The sequence below is a fragment of the Thamnophis sirtalis genome, unplaced genomic scaffold (genome assembly GCF_051295495.1).
Source record: "Thamnophis sirtalis isolate CommonGarterSnake01/CBP01778 unplaced genomic scaffold, rThaSir2_p1.2 scaffold_14, whole genome shotgun sequence".
In the NCBI taxonomy this organism is placed as follows: domain Eukaryota; kingdom Metazoa; phylum Chordata; class Lepidosauria; order Squamata; family Natricidae; genus Thamnophis; species Thamnophis sirtalis.
Genome location: NW_028261394.1, coordinates 44,056,925 through 44,080,709, shown reverse-complemented (window position 1 = coordinate 44,080,709; position 23,785 = coordinate 44,056,925). Strand labels below are relative to the sequence as shown.

Genomic DNA, 23,785 nt, shown 5'->3' with positions numbered 1-23,785 from the left:
GAGAAACCTCTCTAGCAGAAAAGGCCTTTTAAAGGAACGTAAGATTTTCAGCAATGAAAGGATGTTTTTGTTCCCAACTTATTTTCCTCCACATAGGATCAGGAGGCCTGAACTGTTTCTAGATGTTAGGCTTCTAGAACTACATCCGATACTTATATGCAGATTAAATAAAAAGGGTTTGAATGGTATCACAGGTTTGCTAACAAATCATTTAATTATCATTTTAAAAAATCATAAAAACGGGATTGGTAGAAATCATATTCCTTGACGAGAGAGAAAAAAATCCAATACTCTGATTTCTCTGCAGCATTTGGGGTGGGGGGGAAGGATACCTAACTTCAGCTGCAAGAAAATGACTTCATGTGAGACCCATTTATTTTGTGCAGTAAAAACAAAAACAAGCATCGACACGTTAAAGGCAGGTAACGTTTTAAAAGTATTTTTCCTCCATTGCAAAACGGTAGTCATACTTTAAATATAAAAGGTAGCCGAGTTGCAAATCGTTAAAGCAAAACAACGAAGCCCAAACGTATTTTGGGTTTGACAATTTTTGACTTTGGGATCTGAAAATTCTCTTGCATAAAATGTGCAGGGCTCGAAACCTTCAGAGTCTGGGGGGAATTAGCTGAGCGGGCACAGAGATTTAGAGCACAACAGAAGATCAGCAGCTTTCTAGACAAGGGTCTAGTTTCTAGTCTTCAATCACAATTGTGGGTGGGCCAGTGTAGCATTCCTGCTGCAACTGCATTTATCCATATTCTCCATTTTAATTTTTGCTTCCTTCTTTTCTGCTCTATTTCACCTGAGTCACAAATTTACCTCTTGCAGGCCCACTTATGTTCCCATCGCTGTGCATACAGAAATACAAAGGTTGTTTTAAATGTATTTTTGTACCACTGCTTCTCAGTTATTCTCATTCTCACCTTCTCCCTTGAATTTTTAAATGGAATAACAATATTTCTTAACAGCACTTTTTCCTCTCTGAACAAGCAGAATAGCGTAGTATAAAGAACTCCAGGGAAAGGAGCGCTAGTACATCATCCACTGCTCTAAGCACTGAGTGAAGTTAAAGATGTCAAGTGATTTACCGTTGAAGCATCAAGGAAAAAAAAAATCACATACTTACATAACACACAAGTTAACGTCATAACATAATCTGTACGTAAAGCATTGTTTTTACATTCAGACACAAGGCATTTGGGTCAAATAGACTTTCACTGCAACGCTTTCCCCTTTTACACTTAGATGATCCCAATCAATAAGTTATGAAAATACCCTTTGTTTAAAATTTCATGTATAGCTGATTCACAGGAAGCAGTTCAACAGTCTCTTTTGTTTGACCCGTTGTTTCTAAATGTACCCAGATTGAAATGCCTGATTGCAGCATAAACAATTACAGCAGCCTTTCTGAGACTGCATGGAAGACAGTTTTTTAAAAAAGCACAATGCAAGGAATGGAAAGAATTTCCTATCCAAACAGGGGGGGGGGGCAAGGGAGAGGAGAGAAAGGGGGGTGGGGGAAAGAGGGAGAGAAAGAAAGAGAGAGAAAGAGATAATAATTATGTTATGTTCTCACCCATAAATGTGCCTCTCACTACAGCAAAGGGGAAAGTCAGGAATTTCCAAGTGCATTTTCAGGACAATTCCAGTTCGCTTCACTGGATACATAATTTTTTTTCCCCCCTATAAGAGCCTCATCCAAGCCCTTAACCCACAGCGCTGCGGCACCAGGGAGAAAGCGGGGCTTATGATAGCTCAGTAAAATGCCATCTCAAGGCCAGCAAGCGACAACAAAAATCACCCAGATTCGAGAAAACAGCAACAAGCTCAAGATGGCGATACAGGCACGACTCCCGTAGCAGCAGCAGCCAGTAATAAGGAAGGTTATTCAATCCCATTAGCCTTTTAGCCCAAAGAACCCCTCCTCCTCCCACTCATTCAAGCTTTCACTTACCCTTCCTCTTGGCCTCTTCACTGAAGACATTTTTGGCATGAGACAAAGGTTGCCCTCGGGTTTTCCACCACCCGAGGAGGTAGGTTGCGTTCAAGGGAACGGCATTGAAAGGAGATTGCTGAATGGCCTATTTAAGCCAGCCAAGAGCCAAGGCAGAGACAGCCTTCCGCAAACACACATTGTGATTTATCAACATATTTTTTTTTTTCCCCCTGGACTGGCATTTAAGTCTCCTTCCTCTCTGCTAGACAAGTACACCTTCGGCCATCCCGGGGCGACAGGCTCTAAAAATAGCCTTTGAGCAGAGAGCTAGCTTCCCACAAAACACCAAAAGAAACGAATGCACAAAGCATCAAAATGCATCGGCGGCGTGAATATTAGAGATGTCGTTAAAAAATACTGACTCCTTCTGCGGAAGTAGGCCAGCAGATGGTGCTACCAGTTATTATTCCATTAGACTCGGCAATTTAACCCTCCGTGGACTGTTCTTCCCTACATGTGGCAGTAGAGTTAACTCTTCATCCTTCCACCTTCTGCAAGAGCTGGAATAATATCTACTTTTCTGGATGACGTATATAAGGAGTGTTTAAAACCCAAGGAATAAATGTTTCGGTGGAATCCTGTCATTGTTTTGCCAGATGAGTTATTTTTGTAACTATTATTGCACAATATTCTAGTATCAGATTTTAACTTGATGCTTTCAGAAAGAGTTTATTACAGAATTATTTTGAATTGGTGTTTAAACTCAGTTTCTAACACTTTGTCTAATCCAGAATTAATCTTCTGCCTTCTTTTTATTCTATGATATTTGGGGACAATAGGCAGTCAAGAATATTTCCTAAAATATCAGTTCTCACATTTTTGTCAAGGAAGGAAATAACATATTTATGATAGTGGCAAAAAGAGTCTGAAGCCATGGGTTTTGTAAAATATTAAAAGCAAAAAGTTTTAAAAATCATTTTTGGGTTGATCAATATTGATTATGTCTTACTAATATGGAATCGAATTAAGACATAGTTAGCATCTAAAAGTGATTTGCTGCTGTATTTTATTTATACATAACTCTACTTAGAATTTAAGAATTTTGGTGTAAAGTGAATAAATGAACCCCCTTCCTCTACAAACAAACCAAGAAAACTCCAGGGCAGGTTTAGTTAGAATAATTTGTTACATCCTAACTACCTAAAAATCAAAACTAATGAACAAACCACAGGTTTGGATTCCAGCTTGCTGGAATAAGCACAAGCCAGAGATTTCAATTTTGATAATACTAAATCAGACGGTTTTACACCATTCGAATATTGTGGACAAGGAGAAGGATCATATAACATTTTTATGAACATCAAAGTCCTTTCTTGTTTAGCCCAAAGTAATAATATAAAGGCAATCATAGCCTTGCTTATGGTCCTGGAAATCTTCTACAAAACATGGTACTGTCTACTTTGAAGAAATATTTCTTTCAGATCTCCGTCATCATAACACTTATGATAGCAAAGCCACGTTTACATATGAAATCTCAAAGATGAAAAGAGTGGAAAGTAAATTGCAAGATCATACTACAGAAAGAGAAGATCACAAAGCCCAACGCAGAAGGAATGCTGTAAACAGTATTTAAAGAGTTACACACACTATTTATGAAACCAGTGGAACTATTGAAGTTAACAGATTTTCCTTAAATGGTTGCAGTGACAAAGAACAAGGCTGATGACAATTGACCAAATTACACAGAAATACATTAAAAAAAAACTTTTCAAATTCCCAATTGTGGATGTTGAATTTAAAAAAGTACAATCTTAACAAATTCATTCTTTTGTAAAATAGGACACTTTTGTTCATTGTTTATTAAGTACTTCAAGGGAATTATGAAATGCATTCAGATTCAGAGAATTCTTAAGTATATTTTCAAGCAAAAGTTAATGAATTTAACAGTACTTGATTTCAAGTAAAAACAGTTCAAGGGATAAAAAAGATAAGACAAATTCAGAGAATTTGGGGAATAAAAAATAATTAGAAGGTCATATCTGATGCTTATTTCAGCTGAACTCATAATTGGCATCCAGTTTCAAGAGGGTTGCCTGTCCTGGCCTATTGATTCTTATGAATTAATTTCAAAAGAAATATCATATGTAGATTAAAACATAGTGCTTTATCTAGACTTTATCTACATTAGTCAAATTTCATTTAGTGGGAGATTTAACAAACAAAGATATCAACAGACAGCACTACTTCATTCAGTAAGGGACAAATGACTGAATTTGCTGGACTCATGATAAACAATGTTATTATGGGAATATATTACAATAAATATCAGGCTCACAAACTCTCCCTTTCTCTTCTCCATTGAACACAAGTTCTTTCTTCTATACATGGCAAACTATATTCAATTTTAAGGATGGTTTCAGACTTGCCAATGTCATACTATGGTTTCTATAGCTGGCTTGTTTCATAATTAAGGTTCAATACAGTTCAAAGTTCTGTTGTAGTTCAGAACAATGATTAATAAAAATTAGTAATACTTCACATTAGAGAAAGAAAAGAAAAAAAGAGGTGAGAAAGAAGAGTTCAAGCTTTGTTACAGATTGCTCTCATCACTTCCTGGGCATTTTGGGGGAATGTGACCGCCAAGGTGGTGCAGTGGTTAAATGCAGCACTGCAGGCTACTTCAGCTGACTGCAGTTCTGCAGTTCAGCTGTTCAAATCTCGATGGCTCAGGGTTGACTCAGCCTTCCATCCTTCCGAGGTGGGTAAAATGAGGACCCGGATTGTTGTTGGGGGCGATATGCTGACTCTGTAAACCGCTTAGAGAGGGCTGAAAGCCCTATGAAGCGGTATATAAGTCTAACTGCTATTGCTATTGCTATTGCTAACTAACAGAATTCACACAAATTGTCATGTTGGATGGGACATCTGGAAGTTCACACACATCTTATGTACGCTTTTATAATCACGGTATAAAAGGTACTTCTTATATCCCTATACCTCTGTTTCAGAAAACCATTCATTGACAGAATCACATTAAATCTCAATTCAGAGGCAACTTTGACTTGTGCTTAATCTGACTTTGATCCCACAGCATTACTTTTCAGATATACTGTTGTGAACCACGAATTCCAACTTATTACGCTCCCTTTTCCCACTGCTTCCTGGAATCCACTTCCTGTTTATACTTTGCTTTAAGGAGAAACAGAGGACGCCAAGAGCATGAAAACTACTGTTAATGACTCTGCTTTCAGTTACTGAGTTTCCTGGCAGTGCAAAGCAGCTTCTGCAGCACAGGACAAGTAATAGCCCAGGATCGTATTTCAATTCTGGCTGCCAGTTCAGGACAAGAAAACTTTCTCCTAATGCATAACTGGCGACAGAGAGAACCACTGCCTTGAGGATTCCAAAAGTAATATATTCATAAAAATCCATGTCAAGGTTTTTTGCAATACATTTATACTGCAATGGCTAACTTGTACATTTCAAGAGAGTTTGGAAACTGGTTACCTGTTTAGCTTTTGAGCAAAGTAATATTATGCAAATTTATGCACATTTATTTCTCTCTCCTCTAGATAGCCTAGACCTTTCTCTATATGCCTTCACAAGAACAAGCTGGTACTAAAAATATTACACACGCTGTTCAACTCTTAACATATAAAGACTTAAATTATTAATGGATAACGTAACTCCTATTAATTTCAATAGTCCTACTCTAAGTTTGACCTATCCTGTTTCCCTGAAAATAAGACCTCCCCAGATAATAAGCCCAATTGGGCTTTTGAGTGCATGCGCTAAAATAAGTCCTCCCTGAAAATAAACCCTTCTCGAAAATATTGCAACACAGCAGCAGCCATGAGGTGACCATGCTCACCGCCTCCTGCACCTCAAAAATAATAAAATAAAACCTCCCTGAAAATAAGGCCAGGCACTTATTTTTTGGGGGGGGGGGGTCAAAAGAAAATAAGACCCTGTCTTATTTTGGGGAAAACATGATAGTAGCTGCATGCTATATATTCTTAGTTATTTATAGGCCATCTTATGCATCCTTCTTTTGCAAAAAGTTTTATTTAAGTATTCCTACTACATTCATATATGATTTGATCTAGAGGCACTGGTTGCTAAATATTTTATAAAAATCTTTAAAAAGTACATGCATTAAGACAATAACACTGACTAAATCATTAGCTTTGCATATCTGATATTCAGGTGAAATCAATACAGATGCTCATGCCTGCTCAACATTTATTAAATAATTAGAAAACATATGATTTGTAATGGCCATCCAAGGAAGAGAGAAGCTACGGTATAGAATTTAAGAGTTCTAAAAAAAACCATACCCCTGATTTTTTAATGATAAAGCATTGCTTCTAGGACAAGACTTCACAGTCATGTCCTCAAGATATCCTGTGGCATATTTCAAAGTAAAAATGTGCATACAATATTCCATCTGCATAGTACTATACTACCTGGAATTATATTATGTCTACAAATGAACTATTGATACTAAAGTGAGTATTTATTTTTTCATTTTATTAAATAGCACTAGTAACTGACTGAAAATCAACATAAAGTAGGCTAAAAATCCCAAGGTCAACTGGAATATTGGAAAGGCAGCATTTCAGTCAATTCATCCACATGTACCTGTTTATGTGTTAGCTGATATTATGGTTTAAAAGTTGTATGCACAAGATCAAAAAAGCATATACCTGAACAAAAATATTTTTAAAAGAGATTTGCTTGGGAGGCATCTAAAAACTTTTTAATGTATTTGATTAGAATATCAATTTGTTGTTTTATTTTTTCCAGTTTACACCACAAAGCTCAACAGTTGGCAAAACTGGAAGTACAAACTGAAAGCAATCTGTCAAGCCACATAGATCAAATTTAAAAATGTGTGTTTGGTGTTCTGCAAAATATGGCAGAAAACTGCAGTTTCTGAAATGGACATTTAAATTTCTTATGATGCTTGGGATTTATTCCACCACAGATAATTAAAATCTTGTTCAACAAATCTCTAGATTTACACAGGCATAAATATCTTTCACGATAGTTACTGGATAGTTCTGATCTTGCCAGACAGTGTTGGCCAATAGCATAGTAAAGAATAAACTTTATGTCCCGGCACAATACTGCTCTACAACAACCCCAAGGATGCTTTTCCAAAGGGCAAATGGACTTTCTTTGTTGCCCTTGAAGACATTTCGCTCCTTAGCCAAGAAGCTTCTTCAGTTCTGACTTTCAGCTCAGCCACTTCAGTGACCCTAGGGTCTTTCAATCAGAACTGAAAAAGCTTCTTGGATGAGAAGTGAAACGTCTTCAAGGACAATAAAGGAAATCCAGTTGCCTTTGGAAAAAGCACCTTTGGGACAACCATGACCTGGATGACTGAGAATCTCCATAGACCAGTGTTGGGTTGCAGGCGGTACACCCCGGTACGGGCGTACCGGAGCCTGCTCAGAGCACCGGATACCGTTCCAGTGCAGTGCTCCGGAGGGCCCACCCGCCCGAGCTCTTTACCAGTCTTTTAAGTCTTCGGCGTTTTCGCGCATGCATGCAGCACGTACAGCACCTACGCAATGCTCTGCTGAGCAGCTGGAGCCTCACGGAGGCGGTAAGACGCATGTGTGCGCTGCTTGCGTCCATGTGGACGACGCTGGGCCCAATCCAACCGTACCGGTTGAAACGGGATCCGGAACCCATCACTGCCATAGACACTCTGCAACCGTACTGTTACTTACCTGGGCTTGAGCACTGATGTTCCTCTGCTCCGGCTGATGTAGATGAGAAGCAGGAGGATACCAAGGATGGTTGCAGTTTTGAGACTGAGTCGGAAGAAGGTTGGCTTGTGGGACAAGGCGCTGTTCCAGCTGATGTTCTAAATCATTACTTGGGGCATCCTGAACAAAGGCAGTTTCATCAAACTGGGGAAGGAGATCTTCCTGGAGAAGCGCTTCTGGGTCAAGTTCCGTAAACGATGCACTTTGAGACTCCACCTGACGGAGCAAATTCTCATCCAAAGACGGAAAACCATTGCCCTCTATGGGATCGCTGAAGTGGCTTAGCTGAGGACCCGAACCAGGAGGGGTAGAGAAATTCATGTTCACCGCGGATAGCTTCGAACTACTGAAGGTGCCCTGAGGTTGTGCTGAATGCAACACGTGGAAATTATTTGAAGTCAGCGATGTACTTGAATTGAGGAGGCTCTCTGGATCTTCTTGTTTGGTCCCTCTTCGAGTTGCGAAAGCTTCGCTTCCCGAAAAGTCAGGCAGAGGGTGCGCTTGCTGGCCAACAGAAAGAGTTGTGGAAGATTGAAGAAGACTGGAAGGAGAGATCTGGTTGCTATTGTAGGGAAAAGGAGGAGAAAACTGGGTGTTAATAGAGCACGACGTGATCGCAGGAGAGGGCCCGTCGTAGCTTCCTTCTTGATTGCCACTGAAGTGGGGCGAGTTATTCCTACTCTGGGAAAAAGGTGGCATAGAGATAGACTGTTGTGATTTGGATATGTCAACAGCTTGGGAGGGGCGGGGAACGTTAGTTCTATGTGAAACGGGCGCATTCACCTCCATGAAACCATCAGGCTGATTCCGCGTGTTCTCTCCTGCGTTCACGCTTGGCGGCAACTGCAACGAGGCACACGGATGATGCTGTTCGCTGGCCTGAAATAAGGCAAAACTGTGGTGTGCTACAAAGCTTTTGTTCTGCTGCATAGACGGCGGGGGCCCTTGATGGAACGGAGATCCGTTCTGGTTAGAAACGCTGCTCGAGGTCTGGTGGCCCCACATCGGGCTCCCGTCTGCTACATCGTCAGGGAACAACCCATTCGTTTGGGTTTGCGGATGGACAGGAGAGCAACTGAAGTCGGAATGCGGGGATAAAACGCTTCCGACCGGGCTGCTGAAGGACTGACTGACTTGGAGTTTCAGAGAGTCGTACTGGTTGAGATGCTCGTAATCGTTCATCTTTTGCGGAGTGGGTGCCTCCTGCACGTGGTTTAGAGAATCAATCTGCAACGGCTCAAACTCTGCGCCCAAGTTCAACTCATCGACCAGGGAAACAGGCCCCGCTTGGACAAAGGCATCATCCGATAATCCTTCCAAGGTATCGCTAAAAAGATTGGCATCATCAAAAAAATCCATCATAGGGTCGGTCATCTTGATACAGTTGTGCTACTTTGCCACTACCACAAATGGAGTTAGCGAGTCTCAGAGTAGCACAAACACCAGTAATATATTTTTCTCAGTGGGAAGCACTTCATCTAAGCCATGTTGACATCCACCAGCATTTTTGTAGAAATAAGATCTTGCAGTGTTTTAAATATCCTAGGTAAGAAGGGGGAGGGGGGAAAGCAGTTAAACACTTTGGAATATCTTTCAATTACTACCTATTAGATTTTTAATCATTATATCTATTAGTTGGCATTTAAATACAAATAGGACCTTATACAATAAACATATTTTAAACCCATTAATTACTTAACTTTGTTTCAGTCAGGTTTTTTGATACATTTCCTAAACAATGTATACTAATAGCTTTTTGTACTAAATGTTGTTGTGAGCTGCCCAAAATTGTTGAGAGTTGGACAGCGTGCAAGTTTTGTACAAGTGAACATAATCCAAAATGTCTGGTTCCACAAAACATTTTTTTTTTTAGATTTGGCAAGGCAATTGTGAACTTTAAGGCTTAAGTCTTTTTATTGGTATCAAACCAGGCAAGCTCAGTTAAATTCCCCCAAATTCTCAAAAAACGTAGCTGCAGATGGGATAAAATATATTCCTTAGGGACGTGGAAAATAAATGCAAGTGTGGTTGAAGGAATGTATTCAACTGAATAACATATTGCTTTGCCTTTACTTATCATGCTTGATTTCAATATTTTGCCCCAGTTCCTTCTTTTCCTTCTAGCTCAGGAGAAAATATATGTTCAGTTTAAGGAGAGTAGATTCGCATATTATACTAAGCCATAATACAGTTATTTGGTTTGGACTTTGTATGTTATATGAATTCATTCAGAGTATAAACACATTAACACTGTAACTGAAATTTCATCGTAAACACTTTCTGATATCTTCTTCCTGGGATGTTTCTAAATTTACTTTTATATACGAATATATGCATTTGTCGTCTTCTTTACTTCCTCTTTTTCCGCTTTGGGTGTCGAGGGAGATGCAATGTTTTGGTTCTTGCTCTTCTGGTGGCCTCAACCACTGTTATTTCACGTTGTTGCAGTGTGTCTTTGATGTTGTTGCTCTGTCTTCTTCGGGGTCTGCTTTGTGTTCTTGGACCATCTCCTCTTTATATATATATATATATATGTCTCCTACGGTATGGAATCCGACAACATCCTCCCCAGGAGAACAAATTACTTTATTTGCTGTTTTTGTATGTAGTTTAAGATTGGTTCTATTGCCAAGTCTTCCTCTAATGGTCTCATTTTTTGTTTCATCCCTTCCGATCATGCCAGCAGCTTTCCTCAAATAGGTATTTATAAATGTGAAAATTTCATAAAATGTAACATTGCCTAGCTTCAAATATAGGTTGAAACTTTAATAAATGAAGAGTTTAATTATTAATGTAATAGATAATAAGAAAAAAAAACATCCTTACCCATTAATACATAGCACATTTTGTTACAAAAGTTTTACTTAGTCCTGGGAAATATTTGGTCCCTGATGTAATTGGGTAGCATTACAGATCTGAAAGATAAATAATAGTTTTAAACAATTCAGTTCTAATATAATATCTTCTTAAAAGTCCTGCAAATTTGCTGGCAAGAAAGATGTTAGGCCGAAAACACAAAATCTGGACTTGAGAGCAAGTCATAGAGGCACTGCACAGTTCTGCAAATATAAACAATTCTGAAACATTAGTTCTAGTATCATGTTTTAAAATATAGCACTGGTGGAAAAGCTATTACTTTAATCTCATTAAGTGTGCATGTCCCAGTACTACCAATTTTTAGTAGTTCTTAATTAAAGCACATTTTAATTAAACAAAGCAAACATTGCTTCCAGCAAAACTATCTAGCACCATGGCCCAATAAACGATTTAAGACATAATTTAACTTTTAACACAGAAACATCAAGATCAAGAATGTTTTGGAGATTTAAAGCTCCCATTAGAGTTGTTTGATTAAACTCTCATTCCAGCTTTAAGGCCAGGCTATGGAGTTACTATAGTTTGTAAATTCTGGTCAAAAAGCATCCATTGATTAATGCTAAACTCTGTACGATCTGATACTACACCACAGGCCAGTGTTGAAACTAGGCGAAATGGGAAGGAATCTCTAAGCAATAGCACAGGCAGTGCTGGTATCTACTCAAGGTGTATCCACCAGATCCGTGTTTCTCAACCTCAGCCACTTTAAGATGCAAGGGGTTCAACTCCCAGAATGCCTCAGCCAGCTTGGATGGCTGGGGCATTCTGGGAGTTGAAGTGACGCATCTTAAAGGGACTGAGGTTGAAAAACACTGCACTAGATCATTCTTTTCCAGCAAAACTTTTCATGGCTTAATTGGGCACCCAACAGCTTAAATCAGGAAGTGTTTGGGCTCATAAAGATACCTCCCACCAAAAATCCTGCACATTTTTACTCCCTTGCTTCACACCTATGCTGTTTCAAATCATTTTCCTAACCCCCCAAGGGCAGATTCTCAAGGTCTACAAGAATATGGAGAAGGAACTTTGGAAAAACCCACACTGTTCCCATTTTATGAGAGCCAACAGCACATGTCATGCTTTGATCTTAATCAACCTTATGAATATTTTGACAGGTAATGAAATAACCTATTAATTAGATAATTAATCGATTATCTGGATCTTAATAAATATACTCAGGAGATAAATCTGATTTGGTGCAGCAGGAATTTGTTTGTTTCTGATCCCCTCAGAGACAATTTTCAGAATTGTCCCAGAATAAGGCCTCTGTCAAAACTAGATTTTGCAGCTGGAGGGGGTCATAAGTAGAATTTGTGTACTACGCCTTGAGATAACTCAAGTGTGTAGTGTTTTCTTTGTCAAAGGTGGGCAAACATCTTACTGATCCCTAAAAGCTCTGTCCCTCTGAGGAGGCAATATTTGGCTAACTGCTTGATGACAAAGAGCAAACCTATTTAATTTTGTGACAAACAAAATCTGTACATATGACAGTTATTGACATAGCCAAAGTATTTCAATGTTCTAAGTCCTCTCAGTAGGATTTAGGTCAATTATCCATAGAGAACAGACATTTCATAGATACTGTAGGTTCTGGAAAAGAACAACAACAACAACAAGAAGAACAAAAGTCTTACCATTTGGTGCACAAACTGATTCCCTTTTGCAGGTTGCACTGATGAGCCGGTGCTGATTGGAAAAAACTTTCTTTTAGCAATATTACCGGGACAGCAGAGCTGAGAAGATGAGGAAAACAACAAAGCATTAGTAAGGCAGAATTGCCACAGAGCCAGCTTTACATGAGTTAAACGACACCGATAAACCAAGGAGTCCTTATGGAATCTGCAGTATGTAAATACTGTAAGTAAATGTTCTAGTGTTGTGTTTGCATTGACTTGCAGTGGTGTTATACTCTTGATTTGGTCAAATGACTAAATCAATAAAGTTTCTACTACCAGTAGTTGTGCTGTAGTAAATAAATAGTCACACCTTTAAGACATTGCAAGGCGTGCAAAAAGCATATCCTAGATATATCATTTACTACTCAAGTCAAAAGAAGTTAAGATCATCACTACGGTAGACTCTTATGGAACACATTACAATGGGAGATTTGAGACAGAAAAAAACAACTAAGTCTTCATTCAGCATATTTACAAGATAAAAAATATTCATTCAAGATATGGAAATGACAATCTATTAGACAGGACTGAAGAGAAATTAAGACTCATAGAGGATAAGAATCCAAATGGTTACCAGAATACTCCTCAAATTATCCCGTTTGTCTATTTTGCAACCTTCATGTGGGCAAAACAGGTCATTTATAGGTCAACCATTTTTCAATCAACCTGCCTCTAACGGGCTAGCGGGAAGAATGCGCCCAGAATCCAGGCTCCATTATTCCCACGGGATTAAAGTTTGGCAAAGTTGGGACCAATATATTTAGTGCCACCATGAGGCATCCATGGTAAGGAGATTATCATTTCAAACTCTCCCTGCTAGTTTCCCATTAGAAAATTAATGGTGAAGCTGGCAGAAAATCGGTGGTCATTCCCACTGCTTTTTTCCCTGTCCAGTATTCTGTTCTGTTTCTGTTTAAGCAAGGAAATATTTCTGAAACAATCACCCAATGGGTTATCTAATGCAAGGGTCTCCAACCATGGCAACTTTACGACTTGTGGATGTCAACTCCCAGAATTCCTCAGCCAGCCATTTGAGTAATTCTGGGAGTTGAAGTTGAAGTTGAGTTGAAGATTCCTGGTCTAGTATATTACATTTATACTGAAAGTAAGAGAAGAATCAGCAATGCTTAGGAGAATGTGGTTAGATTACAGTGAAAGCGCCCATGATGAAGAAATATTGATGAGGAGAAAAGTGAGGCACACGGGGAATAGATGGCAAGGATTATTTCTAAAAATTAATTACTAGTATAAGAGTAGATTACAGATCAAGCATGATCCTAGACAATCATTGTGTGGGCAGTTTGGTCTCTCCAAGTCATATGTATTGTTTGTTTTTATTCTATACTTCCCCAATTTGTGTTCGTTAGAAAGGATCTGAAAACTTCCCTTACTAGCATTTCTGACCTAAACATTTCTCATTATAGTAATGAAAGATCGCAACAAGGTACATATTACTTATTATAAAACACCACAAACTAAATAGGACAGTCACACTGCTTATAGTACAAGTATTATCTTTTATAATCTACCCAGATGCTGGAAGTGGAGAAAATAAATTAATCCAATAGGCAAACTTAGTAGGGACATGCAACTTATCTGAACTTCAAAACAGGTTGTCCTGAGCTAATTGGGAGTGTTTCAATCATCCCAGAAGAATTATAAAACAACAATTTTGAAATGGAAACACAACCATTTCAAGCTTGAAACATGTCCAGTAGGACAGGACAGAGTAGGAACACTTGGCAAGAATGGAACAGCTGTTTCAAACTTTTTGAACTTGGAACAGATTACTTCAAACTCAAAATGGATAAATTTTGAGCTGCAATATTTGTATTATTTAACAACATGGTAAATATGCTAACTACTTCACAACACACTGATCAATCACAATAAGAATTCACTAAGGCTATGATGGTAAGCTCTAATGAATTTTAAGAGGGCTTGTTTGACCTTTTTTACCTACTGCAAACTAATTTGCATCTATTAATGAAATAGCCACAGTCCTGTATTAATAGGAACTAAACCAAATCTATGCAACTTTTGACTTTAAAATAGTGGTTCCGCCTACACTGGATTACTTACTATGTGTTGATAAAACAAAAAACCCTGAAGAGATGTTAAACTATGTATTTTACTTACAAAGTTAGCAAGTCTTGATAGACTGAATAATCTGTTGAAATGTAACAGACATTTTATCTGACTGCTAATTTGAGTGATGGATTCTAACCAGTCAAGAAGCAACCAGAGACAGAAATAAAACAATTCTTGGAGAAGTTTTCTTTACAGAAACTTATATAAATAAAGTATGAAAAAAAATCACTCCTGCTTATTTCCCCAAGATCTTTTAACTTTTACAACTTACAGAATACTAACTGTGATTTAGAAAAGGACCAACCTTTTCACTGTATATGACAATTTGCAAGGAAGAAGTAATTCAATATGAAACTGATATGTATACACATAAACCAGCAGCCCCCAGTTATTTAGTGATGCACAAGACTAGATAATTTTTCTCTTGCTGTAGCCTGCAGTGTAATAACGCTGCAGCCTTCCAGAACAACCTTTGGTTTCTAGCCATAAACCAAATGGTGTGGCCACAGCCATCACTAGATAGCTTTGAAAGGTACAGGAGTTAGAAGACATTATTGTTCATACTTGAAATAATCATATTTAAAGGAATCATCTCCCATTTAACGTAAGCGGATATGTAGCCAAAGTATCCAACTCTTCCATATAAACTAAGATTATAAAGCATAAAAGGTTGCATCAGACAAAATATTAAGGCCACAACATGAGCAGACATCTTAGAAAGCGTATATAATTATCATAGTTCTGTACAAACAATACTTCAAAACAACTCTAGATTAATTTGCTCAAGACCTGAACAGCGCACATGTGACCATATGCAAACAGTTGTAAAATGGGGGTATACATGAAGTACAGTATATCACTTTCAGTAAATATACATTGAAAATATGAATCATATGAAACATCACTATTTCCATATAATGTTCTTGAGCAACTTTCTGATTCTTTTTTTTTTTTTTTTTACTATTTTAGCAGCCACCGTTATCATTACCACTATGTTAAAAAAATTTACACATTGAGGGATGACAGCATGAAATCCTACATTATTCCAACAGGTTCACTTTGATACATCTTCTGCAAGCTGAAGCGTATCCTCTCGTTTTTGTGTGTGTACCACCCAACCTTTACGAAACTATATCCAACTGTTCATTTCTTCGATGCTTCTCTAACAAACTGGACCAAAATAAACCTCTTCAGTCTCTTATTTTTGCTTAACTATATTAAATATATTATGAAAAAAACAAACCTCAATTTCCCCCTTAATTTCTGAAAAGCAACATACAGCACCAACTTGCCTAATATATGCTACGACTATTTCCCCCCCCCTCAACATTTGCCTTTGTCTTCTGTTTAGATAATTCACTGAATCAATTTGTTGCACCCACATCTGGATTCCATTAAACTGCTGGCTTTTTCTATCTATACTAACGACAATAGAGAAATGGGGAACAAGTCACAATAAAGAAAAAAGCTATTCTACTGTAGTGATAAAGGTGCTGCACTTAAGAGTGGGGTAACCCAGGATCAAATCCTCCTTGAACCATGGAGTCATTAGTGACTTGGGGCCGGTCATAATCTCTCATCCAACATCCCTCATAGGGTTGCTTCTGCGGGGATAAAATTAAGGAAGATCTACATATAAGACATCTTGACCCATCTGAGGAAAAACAAGATGTCAGTGCAACAGAGGAAGAAGAAAAATGCAGTAGTGCAATTTGGTTTGAAAATAAGTAATAAACTTGAGCAAACTATTATAACGTTTACAGAACAATCCCCCCCCCCCCCAAGATCATATTCTTTTTCAAAAAGTCTGCAGACCACACACATCTGCTGCCTTCCATTCTGCTGAGGAATTACCTCTGATTTGATCTGAGTTTAGTTCAAACATGGTTTGTGATCATTTCGACTCTATTTGGCATGCAACCCAGCATTAAGACTTTTCACAAACTTCCTAGCGAGCTGGCACAGAATCTTTTTTTCCTTTCAGCCATCAGGGTAACCCCACCCATTGCAGTGCAACTATCTCTGCTATTTCATGTAGAGAGAGACCTTCTCCGCTTCCATCTTAAAACCCAAGCACATATTGGGTGGGTGGCGGTGGGGGAACAGCCTTTTCTCCTATTCCTATTGGCCTGGGGTGGAAAAGAGCTGATGGACCTACTCTTAGGAAGAAGCTCTTCCTGTCTGCTTGGCACAACTGTGCCTTTGACTGTAACTTCTCTCTTAGGCCAGCACAAGTCTTCATCGTAGAGCAGGATGTGATCTTCTGCATTGGCCAGAGTGCCCCTCCACTCCCAAACATCATTTTAAGACTCTACCGTATTTGGCTGCATGGCTACAAGTCATGATATGAGGAACACAGAAGTGATGCTCATGGCAAACTGTAAGTGAAGTGATGCTCAGGGCAAATTGAAGCACCTGCTGGATCCTCTTCTGTGCACATGACCCTGGATCTATGGTGAAGAAGCCACGATCACCGAGGAGCAACAAGTACAGCATGAAGCCGCTGTGCAGCAGACCTGCCTCGTACAGATTCTTCCCACCGGAACCCCAACATGCTTCTTTCCTTTGAAACCACTTGCTTTTTGCCTTCTGCCCTACGCCCAGGAGCTCCAAACGCACCTTATTCTTTTGCAGCCCTAGGTTAGTTAGAGCTAGGGGTCCCGCACAGTTAGAGCTAAGGGTCCCGCCCACTTTTTAGAAGAGCACCCTCCCAACTCTCCAGCTACGGGCCTGCAGAGAAAAACACACACACACACACCCTCTGGCAGCAAGAAGAACAAACCAAGGTTGAGACAAGGAAGCCAACTTCCATCATCCCTGCCCACCCACCAGCCCCAATGCCTAACATGAATCTCCTTTGACCCTGTTTGGTGGCATCCCCCCCCCCAAGCCCCCACTCCCTTTCCCCCCTTGATGGCAGCAACCTAGCAAAGGTCAGGAACCCCCTTCCTTTTAGGAAAACCCCAGATCTGAGAAGTTGGGAAAGCTGGATGGTTGGGGGGGGGGGGAAATAGAAGAGGAGACCCAAACTCTGAAAAAAAGAAAAGGAAGCAAGCCAGCAGCAACCCTATCCTTCTACCCACCCACCCACCCACCCTCCTTTCCCTCCCTCCCCCTCCTCCTTTCTGCCAGCCGGCATTGCTTGCGGTGGCCACCTGGACAAGAAGCCAGAGCCTCTTCCAAGACCTGAGGGGGGGGGGGAAGGAGTGAGAAACAGGGGGGGGGGGCAGAGAGAAGGGGAGGGACGGAGAGAGAAAGAGAGATAGAGGGAGAAAGCTGGAGGGAGAGAGAGAAAAAGAGAAAGAGATGGAGAAAGAGGTGAGAGGGAGGGAGAGAGAATGGATGGACAGAAAGATAGATAAGAGAGAGAGAGAAAAAGGGGGGGGAGAGAGAGAGAGGAGCCGCCCCCCCCCACCTCGCCCGGGAAGTGCGCGTGCGCGCGGGTGTCAGTCGCGCGGGCGGACGGGCGGCCGCCCTGCCGCTCTCCCACGTGGGCGCGGTGTGGGGGAGGGGAGGGCAGCGGCGGAGGGCGACCACCTCCCTCAGGCAGGAGAGGAGGAGGAGGAGGAGGAGGAGGAGGAGGAGGAAGGCTGCCCTGAGGTACGAAAGGCCCACCCACCTGCCTCCCCCCCCTTTTTTTTCCCCGAAAGGGGAAGCCCGGCAGGCAGGGCATCCCGGCTGAGGAGGGGCGGCGGAGCGGAGGCGTGACAGGCCAGGCCCTGGAGGGCAGGCGGGACGCGACCCCGGCGGCTGCTGCTGCTCCTCGTGAGGGGGAAAAGAGGAGGGTGGCGTTGGGCGGAAAGACCCCCCCGCCTCAGGGCGCCTTGACAGGTCGTGAGGGAGAAGCGCGCGGCGGCGGCAGCGGCGGCCACTCCCCTTTCGCCTCAGGGAAAGCCCGGCCGCCCGTTTTTGGATCTCCCTTCCTTGGCTCTCCCGCCCACCCGGCGATCCCCTGGCTTACCGGCGGGCGAGGGCAGCGGCGCGGCTGGCGAAGGCCCTGCCCGAGGCGGGAGGTGGCGCGGCGGCGGCGGCTGAGGGGAAGGGGGCGGAGCCTCCGGGGTGGGCGCGGCGTGGCCCCGCCCCGGCCCCGCCCACCCGTCCTGCCGCGGCCTGCTCTGGCGGCTGCCAGCGGGGCCTTCTAACCCCTCCCCTCCTTTCCCTGACGCCCCCCCCTCGGACTGCGCCTGCGCGGCCCGCTCCCCGGCGCACGAGCCGCGCGGGGGAGGGGCAGAAGAGGAGGAGGAGGCTTCAACGGCCGCGCCAGCCAATCCGCGCAGGGCACACGATGCTTTTCTCCGGCAGGCGAAGGAGGGCGGGCCCGTCTCGAGGCTTTTTCTGCCCGGCTCTGTGAAGGAGAGAAGGGTGGTGCATTTGCATATTTGTTAGCCGCTCGAGGATTGGTCGGGAAGGGGACTAAGAGCCTGCCTGCCTGCCTGCCTGGATGATTGGATGAATGGATGATTGAATGGATGGGTGGGTGGCTGCCTGCCTGCTTGCTGTATGTTTCGATGGATGTTGGGATTGGTGCGTGGTTGTGTGTCTGCCTGCCTGTATTCCTGGATAATTGGATGGGTGGGTGGGTGGATGCCTGCCTGCCTGCCTGCCTGTCTTCCTGCTTCCCTGCCTGCCTGGATGATTGGATGGATGGATGCTACCTGCCTGCCTGCCTGATTAGATAATTGGATGGATGATTGGATGGGTTTCTTCCTGCCTGCCAGCCAACCAACCACCCGGCCTGCCTGGATTTTTGGGTGGGTGGGTGGTTTCCTGCCAGCCTGCCTGGATTTTAGGATGGATGGGTGGCTGGCTGCCTTCCTACCTGCCTGCCCGGATGATTGGATAATTTGATGGATGATTGGATGGGTGGCTTCCTGCCTGCCTGCCTGCCTGCCTGCCTGCCTGCCTGCCTGGATTATTGGATGGATGATAGGATGGGTGGGTGGCTTGCTGGATGACTGCCTGCCTCCCTGCCTTCTCACCTGTTTTCTTGTCTGTCTGGATGATTAGATAATTGGATCAGTGGGTGGTTGGCTGCCTGCCTGCCTGCCTGCCTGGATGTTTGGATGATTGGATGGGTGGGTGGGTGGGTGGATGCCTGCCTGCCTGCCTGTCTTCCTGCTTCCCTGCCTGCCTGGATGATTGGATGGATGGATGCTACCTGCCTGCCTGCCTGATTAGATAATTGGATGGATGATTGGATGGGTTTCTTCCTGCCTGCCAGCCAACCAACCACCCGGCCTGCCTGGATTTTTGGGTGGGTGGGTGGTTTCCTGCCAGCCTGCCTGGATTTTAGGATGGATGGGTGGCTGGCTGCCTTCCTACCTGCCTGCCCGGATGATTGGATAATTTGATGGATGATTGGATGGGTGGCTTCCTGCCTGCCTGCCTGCCTGCCTGCCTGCCTGCCTGCCTGCCTGCCTGCCTGGATTATTGGATGGATGATAGGATGGGTGGGTGGCTTGCTGGATGACTGCCTGCCTCCCTGCCTTCTCACCTGTTTTCTTGTCTGTCTGGATGATTAGATAATTGGATCAGTGGGTGGTTGGCTGCCTGCCTGCCTGCCTGCCTGGATGTTTGGATGATTGGATGGGTGGGTGGGTGGGTGGATGCCTGCCTGCCTGCCTGTCTTCCTGCTTCCCTGCCTGCCTGGATGATTGGATGGATGGATGCTACCTGCCTGCCTGCCTGATTAGATAATTGGATGGATGATTGGATGGGTTTCTTCCTGCCTGCCAGCCAACCAACCACCCGGCCTGCCTGGATTTTTGGGTGGGTGGGTGGTTTCCTGCCAGCCTGCCTGGATTTTAGGATGGATGGGTGGCTGGCTGCCTTCCTACCTGCCTGCCCGGATGATTGGATAATTTGATGGATGATTGGATGGGTGGCTTCCTGCCTGCCTGCCTGCCTGCCTGCCTGCCTGCCTGCCTGCCTGGATTATTGGATGGATGATAGGATGGGTGGGTGGCTTGCTGGATGACTGCCTGCCTCCCTGCCTTCTCACCTGTTTTCTTGTCTGTCTGGATGATTAGATAATTGGATCAGTGGGTGGTTGGCTGCCTGCCTGCCTGCCTGCCTGGATGTTTGGATGATTGGATGGGTGGGTGGGTGGGTGGTTGGCTGCCTGCCTGACTTCCTGGTTAATTGGATGGATAATTGAATGGATTGATGGCTGGCTGGTTGAATCCCTGCCCACCTGATGCCTACCTGCCTGCCTGGATGATTGGATGGATGAGTGCCTGGCTGTCTGGCTGTCTCTCTGCCTGCCTGCCTGATGTTTGGATGGATGGATGGATGTTTGGATGGGTGGGTTGGTGAGTGGGTGGGTGGCTGCATGACTCTCTGCCTGCCTTCTTGGAAAATTGGATGTATGATAGGATAGAAGGATGGGTGACTGGCTGGCTGGCTGGCTGCTTTCTTCCTTGCCTGCTTGCCTGGATGATTGGATAATTGGATTAATGATTGGATGGATGGATGGATGCTCCTTGCCCATCTACTGCCTGCCTGGATGATTGGATGATTGGGTGGCTGCTGACTGGCTGGCTGCCTCTCTCCGTGCTTGCCTACCTGCCTGATGTTTTGCTGATTGGATGGGTGGGTGGCTTGGTGGGTGGGTAAATGGCTGCTTTTCTGTTCTACCTGCCTTCTTGGATGATTGGATGTTTGATAGGATAGAAAGATGGGTGCCTGCCTGCCTGCCTGCCTTCCTCCTTGCCTGCCTGCCTAGATGAGGGGGCGATTAGATAATTGGATAATTACATGGATGGATGGATTGATTGGTTGATGGGAGGCTGGCTGGTTTCCTGTATGTCTGCCAGCCTTCCTGCCTGCCAGCCTGTCTGCCTACCTGCCTGATGTTTGAATGATTGGATGGCATTTTGGATGGGTGGGGGGGATGCCTTTCTGTCTGCCTCCCTGCCTGGATTATTGGATGGATGGATGGATGGTAGACTGCCTGGTTGTCTGCATGCCTGGATGATTGGATGGATGAGGGGCTGGGCGCCTGGCTGCCTCTCTCCCTGCTAGCCAGCCAGCCAGGCTGCCTGCCTGATGTTTGCATGAATGGGTGGATGTTTGTATGGGTGGGTTAGTGGGTGGTTAGGTGGGTGGCTGCCTGCCTTCTTGGAGGATTGGATGGATGATAGGATAGAAGGATGGGTGGCTGGCTGGCTGGCTGCCTTCCTCCTTGCCTGCCTGCCTAGATGATGGGGTGATTGGATGATTGGATAATTAGATGGATTGATTGATGGGAGGCTGCCTGGTTTCCTGTATGCCTGCCAGACTTCCTGTCTGCCTGATGTTTGAATGATTGGATAGAATTTTGGATGGGCGGGTGGGTGAGGGGACGCCTTTCTGTCTGCCTCCCTGCCTGGATGATTGAATGGATGGTACGATGGATGGATGGGTGGCAGGCTACCTGGCTGCCTGCATTCCTGCCTACCTGCCTGCCTGGATGATTGGATAATTGGTTAATTAGATGGATGAGTGGCTGGCTGCCTTGCTGCCCCTCTCCCTGCTAGCCAGCCAGCCTGCTTGCCTGCCTGTCTGATGTTTGGATGAATGGATGTTTGGATAGGTGGGTTGGTGGCTGCCTGTCTGTCTGCCTACTTTCTTGGATGATTGGGTGGATGATAGGATAGAAGGCTTGCTGCCTGCCTCCTTGCCTGCCTGCCTAGATGATTGGTGATTGGATAATTGGATGAATGGATTGATTGATGGGAGGCTGGCTGGTTTCCTGCATGCCTCCTAGCCTTCCTGCCTTCCTAAAGTTTGGATGATTGGTTGGATTTTTGAATGGGTGGGTGGGTGGACACCTGTCTATCTTCCTCCCTTCCTGCATGATTGGATGGATGAGTGTTGGCTTCCTGGCTAGAAAGGATGATAGGATAGAAGGATGGGTGACTGGCTGGCAGGCTGGCTGGCTTGCTGCTTTCCTCCTTGCCTGCCTGCCTGGATGATTGGTAATTGGATAATTGGGTGGATGGATGGATGGATGGGTGGGTGGGTGGATGGATGGATTGATGGGTGTCTCTCTGGCTGCCTGCCCACCTGCTGTCTACCTGCCTGCCTGGATGATTGGATAATTGGATAATTAGATGGATGAGTGGCTGGCTGGCTGACTACTTGGCTGCCTCTCTCCTTGCTAGCCAGGCTGCCTGCCTGCCTACCTGCCTGATGTTTGGCTGAATGGGTGGATGTTTGGCTGGGTGGATTGGTGCGTGGTTGGGTGGATGGCTGCCTGTCTTTCTGCCTGCCTTCTTGGATGTTTGGATGGATGATAGGATAGAAGGATGGGTGATTGGCTGGCTGGCTTGCTGCCTTCCTCCTTGCCTGCCTGCCTGGATGATTGATGATTGGATAATTAGATAATTAGATGGATGGATTGATGGGAGGCTGCCTGCATTCCTGCCTGCCTGCCTGCCTGGATGATTGGATAATTGGATGGATGATATGATAGATTGATGGTTGACTGGTTGGCTCCCTGCCCACCTGATGTCTACCTGCCTGCCTGGATGATTGAATAATTGGCTGGATGGGTGGCTGGCTGCCTGGCTGCCTCTCTTCCTGCCTGATGTCTGGATGTTTGGATGGATGGGTTGGTGGGTGGGTGGGTGGCTGCCTGCCTGCCTTCTTGGATGATTGGATGGATGATAAGATAGAAAGATGGGTGATTGGCAGGCTGCCTGGCTGGCTAACTCCTTGTCTGCATGCCTTGATGATTGGATAATTCGATGGATTGATGGGATGCTGGCTGGTTTCCTGCATGCCTGCCAACCTTCCTGCCTGCCTGATGTTTGAATGATTGGATGGGTGGGTGGGTGGATGCTTGTCTGTCTGCCCCCTGCCTCGATGACTAGATGGATGGTACGATGGATGGATGGGTGGTAGGCTGCCTGGCCAATCATCCAGGCAGGCTGGTAGGCAGCAGGCGGGCAGGGAGTCAGCCAACTACCCATCAATCCCTCCATCCAATTATCCAATCACCAATAATCCAAGCAGGCAGGAAAGGAAGAAGGCAGCCAGTCTGCCATCCTTCTATCCTATCATCCATCCAATCATCGAAGCAGGCAGGCAGGCAGCCACCTACCAAACCACCCATCCAAACATCCATCCATTCATTCAAACATCAGGCAGGCAGGCTAACAGGCAGAGAGGCAGTCAGACAGCCAGACACACATACATACATACATACATACATACATACATACATACATACATACATACATACATACATACAGCCAGAGATTGCAGACGTATAACCCAAGCTTCCATTTACTAAAAAAAAAAAAAAAGGTCCCGCTGAGTTTAATGGAATTTACCACCAGGTAGCTGTGTCTACAGAAGTGTGATCTTTGCAGTCTCGTACTCCTAACCCAATTCACAGCCTGCTCTGCCAATAAATGAGAAAAGATTGTTAGGCCTAGGAGGGT

The 23,785-nt window shown here is 43.9% G+C and overlaps 1 protein-coding gene across 8 annotated transcripts in view; it reads right to left on the bottom strand.

The window, feature by feature from the left end:
* Positions 1 to 12,326, bottom strand: part of CHD9 (chromodomain helicase DNA binding protein 9) — a 48,274-nt gene extending 35,948 nt beyond the window's left edge. For 4 of the 8 annotated variants that reach the window (XM_087728823.1, XM_087728824.1, XM_087728825.1 and 1 more), the window contains exons 1-3: positions 12,225 to 12,326; positions 10,540 to 10,628; positions 7,675 to 9,255 (exon numbers count right to left, since the gene is read on the bottom strand). In XM_087728823.1, coding sequence (XP_087584949.1) covers positions 7,675 to 9,087 — 1,413 coding nt within the window. In that variant the 5' untranslated portion in view covers positions 9,088 to 9,255; positions 10,540 to 10,628; positions 12,225 to 12,326. Of the gene's footprint in view, positions 1 to 1,576; positions 1,869 to 1,954; positions 3,077 to 7,674; positions 9,256 to 10,539; positions 10,629 to 12,224 lie in introns of those variants that run through there. The other 4 variants (XM_087728829.1, XM_087728830.1, XM_087728828.1 and 1 more) reach the window with 3 other exon arrangements.
* Positions 12,327 to 23,785: the final 11,459 nt, after the last annotated feature.